Source organism: Salvelinus alpinus, chromosome 9 (assembly GCF_045679555.1).
Source record: "Salvelinus alpinus chromosome 9, SLU_Salpinus.1, whole genome shotgun sequence".
NCBI lineage: Eukaryota > Metazoa > Chordata > Actinopteri > Salmoniformes > Salmonidae > Salvelinus > Salvelinus alpinus.
Genome location: NC_092094.1, coordinates 74931126 through 74936125, shown reverse-complemented (window position 1 = coordinate 74936125; position 5000 = coordinate 74931126). Strand labels below are relative to the sequence as shown.

General features: G+C 42.5%; 1 protein-coding gene across 1 annotated transcript in view; it reads right to left on the bottom strand.

The window, feature by feature from the left end:
- The window catches only part of LOC139530626 (kinesin-like protein KIF26B), a 156659-nt gene that overhangs the window by 94579 nt on the left and 57080 nt on the right, over positions 1-5000 (bottom strand). The window contains exon 3 of the mRNA XM_071327202.1: positions 4847-5000. This exon is cut by the window's right edge and continues 551 nt beyond it. Within this exon, the coding sequence (XP_071183303.1) occupies positions 4847-5000 (154 nt within the window). The remainder of the gene's footprint in view (positions 1-4846) is intronic.

Sequence of the window (5000 nt, the reverse complement as noted above, 5' to 3'; positions counted from 1 at the left end):
GAGTGAGGGAAAGGAGGGAGGGAATGAAGGATGCAAAAGGGGTGTAAGGGATGAATGCGACAGGGGGAGGAAAAAGGGCTACGTGTGTACGCAGTGTTGGAAAAAGTACTCAAACATCATACTTGAGTCAAAGTAAAGATACCTTAATAGAAAATGACTCAAGTAAAAGTGAAAAGTCACCCAGTAAAATACTACTTTATTAAAAGTATAAAAGTATTTGGTTTAAAAATGTAATTGCTAATGTATACTTACGTATTAAAGTAAAAAGTACAAATCATTTCAAATTCCTATTATTCAAACCAGATGGCACAAATTTTTTAATAATTTTTTATTATTTACGGATAGCCAGGGGCACACTCCAACAAATTTTACAAACTAAGCATTTGTGTTTAGTAAGTCCGCCAGTATCATGACACAAGGCGAGACCCAGATGCAGACACAGGAGGCAGATGGTTGGAGTTTAAGATGTTTAATAATCCAAAAAGGAGTAAGAAAGAGAATGGTCGTGGACAGGCAAAAGGTAAAAACCAGTTCAGAGTCCAGGAGGTACAGAATGGCAAACAGACTCGAGGTCAAGGCAGGCAGAATGGTCAGGCAGGCGGGTGATGAGTCGAGAAACAGGCAAGGGTCAAAACCGGGAGGACTAGAAAAAGGAGAACAGCAAAGGCAGGTGAACAAGAACACGGCTGGTTGACTTACAAGTCAATATACAAGACAAACTGGCCCAGAGAGACAGGAAACACAGGGATAAATACACTGGGGAAAACAAGCGACACCTGGAGGGGGTGGAGACGATAACGAGGACTGTTGAAACAGATCAGGGAGTGACAACCAGATCAGAGGCAGTAAGGATGACCAGGGTTGTTCTCTTGATAAGTGGGTGAATTTGACAATTTTCCTGTCCTGATAAGCATTCAAAATGTAATGTAAGTACTTTTAGGTGACAGGGAAAATGTATGGAGTAAAAAGTACATTATTTTCTTTTGGAATGTAGTCAAAAATATAAATAGTAAAGTAAAGTACAGATAGCCCACCAACAAATACTTAAGTAGCACTTTAAAGAATGTTTAAGTACTTTACACCACCGGGAGTACAACAGGAGAGAGAGAGGGAGAAACGAGACAAGAGAGAGGGGGAACAAGGGGAGATGAGAGCGAAAGAGAGGGGGTACAGGGGAGATGAGAGCGAAAGAGATATATAGGGAGATGAGGGATGGAGAGAAATAGAAGTGTGGGACTGAGATGGGGGGGTTGAGAGGAAGGAGATGAGGGAGAACAGGGGTGCGACAGGAGAGTTCCCTAGAGTCCTCATTACCAGGATATGAAATATATTACACAGATTCAGAACATAAAACACGAACACTACACTACATATCTCTCTCCCTCTCCCATGCCCTCTCTCCTTCCTCCTGCTTCTACAGTTAAAGTCGGAAGTTCACATACACTTAGGTTGGAGTCATTAAAACAACATTTTCAACCCCTCCACACATTTCTTGTTAACAAACTATAGTTTTGGAAAGTCGGTTAGGATATCTACTTTGTGTGTGACACAAGTAATCTTTCCAACAATTGTTTACAGACAGAGTATTTAATTTATAATTCACTGTATTACAATTCCAGTGGGTCAGAAGTTTACATACACTAAGTTTACTGTGCCTTTAATCAGCTTGGAAAATTCCAGAAAATGATGTCATTTAGAAGCTTCTGATTGGCCAATTGACATCCTTTGAGTCAATTGGAGGTGTACCTGTGGATGTATTTCAAGGCCTACCTTCAAACTCTGTGCCTCTTTGCTTGACATCATGGGAAAATCAAAAGAAATCAGCCAAGACCTCAGAAAGAAAATTCTGTCTGGGTCATCATTGGGAGCAATCTCCAAAGGAACCACATTCATCTGTACAAACAATAGTACGCAAGTATAAACACCATGGGACCACGCAGCCGTCATACCGCTCAGGAAGGAGACGCGTTCTGTCTCCTAGAGATGAACGTACTTTGGTGCGAAAAGTGCAAATCAATCCCAGAACAACAGCAAAGGACCTTGTGAAGATGCTGGAGGAAACAGGTACAAAAGTATCTATATCCACAGTAAAACGAGTCTTATATCGTCATAACCTGAAAGGCCGCTCAACAAGGAAGAAGCCACTGCTCCGAAACCGCCATAAAAAAAGCCAGACTACGGTTTGCAACTGCACATGGGGACAAAGATCGTACTTTTTGGAGAAATGTCCTCTGGTCTGATGAAACAAAAATAGAACTGTTTGGCCATGACCCCCGTGTGACGATGACCCCAAGCAAACTTCCAAAGTTGTGGCAAATTGGCTTAAGGACAACAGAGTCAAGGTATTGGAGTGGCCATCACAAAGCCCTGACCTCAATCCTATAGAAAATGTGTGGGCAGAACTGAAAAAGCGTGTGCGAGCAAGGAGGCCTACAAACCTGACTCAGTTACACCAGCTCGGTCAGGAGGAATGGGCCAAAATACACCCATCTTATTGTGGGAAGCTTGTGGAAGGTTACCGAAATGTTTGACCCAAGTTAAACAATTTAAAGGCAATACTACCAAATACAAATTGAGTCCATGTAAACTTCTGACCCACTGGGAATGTGATGAAAGAAATAAAAGCTGAAATAAATCATTCTCTCTACTATTATTCTGACATTTCACATTCTTAAAATAAAGTGGTGATCCTAACTGACCTAAGACAGGGATGTTTTACTAGGATTAAATGTCAGGAATTGTGAAAAACTGAGTATAAATGTATTTGGCTAAGGTGTATGTAAAATTCCAACTTCAACTGTATCTCTCTTCCTAATCCGCCCCACCGCCCCCTCTCTTTCAATTACAAGAGCCTCAAGGCTGTCCTTTCCCAGAAGCCTTTGTTCCAAGAGTTGTCCTCACCTTCCTTCCAGTTACCACTCTAACCACTCTGGGGACAGCCTCCATGCACCCACACACACGCACACACATACAAACACGCATGCACCCACACACACACACACATGAGCACACACACACACACACACACGAGCACCCACACACACACACACATGAGCACACACACACACACACGAGCACACACACACACACACACACACGAGCACACACACACACACACACATGAGCATACACACACACACACACACGAGCACACACACACGAGCACACACACACACACACACACGAGCACACACACACACAGACACACAAACACACAGACACACAGACACACTTTGTCTGACCCCCATGGCCAATACACATCATCAGGGCCAATTATAGAATCTAATGCACCGTACATGACTCAACACTCGGCACAGACTGCCACTGGATTTCAGAGGACAAGTGAGGACAGTGGACAGACATAACCTCAGTTCAACCTCACAGTTCCTCCTCTCTCTTTGGTCAACAAATAGAGGGAGACATTTTGAAAAATAAGGTCAATGTTCCTGTTGAAATGGGCCTCCAAAAGCCTGACACAGAACATCAAAATTCCACCTTTTTTTTTTGTGCTAGCACTATTTCCAGATACAAACGTTTTGGATGCTCTTCCGGCTTTATTTTCTTTTCATCTCTTTTTTCCATTTCTATCTGTCTCGTTCCACGAACAGAGTACATTTTGGTCAAAGGAAACTATGAATTTCACCAAATTTCTACATTATGTCCTAAAGAGCACGTTGAACTTCAACTTGACTATAGTAAGTGCCAATAATGTGCCATTAAAGTAATACGGTGTACCATAGCAGGGTTGAGGCTTTCATCTAAAATCAGCCATAAATGCTGTTGTGGCAGGGGGAATGGTAACCTTTTCCCCAGGCTCGAAATGCTGGCGCGTAGAGCCTGGTAACACTGTGCTACAAAGTGGGAGAGGGAGTGAGACTGCTCCAACTGTATTAGATGGGACTTTGAAAAATTGCGAAAATTGCCATTCAAAATACTATGTTTTACCACACTGACCATATTCATTTTGGAAAGCCTAATTGATTCTGAGTTTAACGTTAACGTTTATATGTGAAAACAATTTCTGAGACGTGTACTTTCAGATATTTCCGAAACTCACTTCCTTGCTTAGTACACTTGCCCTGTTCGCACTCTGAAGTCACAATGTAGGGAGGAGGTTCTAAGGGTTGTGCTAGACGGTGATGGACTGAGAGATCAGCCAATTAAAACCAGCGGTTGTTTCAACTGCTCTTGCCATAGACTTCCAGGGAAGTCCCGTTCTGAATCTCTGTAAAACCAGACGATTTGACATAGAGAGAGCCAGCTGGTGGATGAGATGAATGGAATGGAAGCTTGTTGTGTGCAACAGGGAGGGGCAATTGAATGATTGAATGCAAGCTTCTCAGTTGTTATTCAATTGTTTAAAAAATTCTAGTCTATCTATCTATGGGTAACAGGGTTTTTCACCACAAAACACCAGAAAATGGCCAAAATGAGTAGAACCCGCTCACCTGATTTTACACTATGATTTGACTGTTCATAGTTTATTTTGAAATAATAATTTTAAGAGGAATCGTTTCACCATACTAAAACAAGAGTTCAGTTCACGTAACAGGGTTGACCTTAAAATGAGGGACAGACGTAAATGACTCACTAATCACATTAAATAAATAACCACCTTCAGATGTATAAAAATGTTCCACGTGGTGTATATTAAAGGGCACTTCATGGAATATAACACGATTTTTTTTTAAATGCAATATTGGTGCACAATTCACATGTAAAATATCAAAGGGACGCAAAATGTACTCTATTCGTGGAACGCCCCCCGTCTTCTTGCATTTCCGAAAGTCTATCATCCCACACGCACGTTCGCACACAATCCCAAGCACGCACAGACATAGCATACCTGGTAGGGGTAGAGTGTGACTCCTCCTCCGTTGGTGCGAGACATGTACTGGTGAGCCTGCAGGGCTGCTGTACTCAACACTGCTCCGCTAACAGAACTGTTCCCGTTACTACCCGGGCTGTTGGGCGACTGGGCCGACGGGACACCGGTGGTC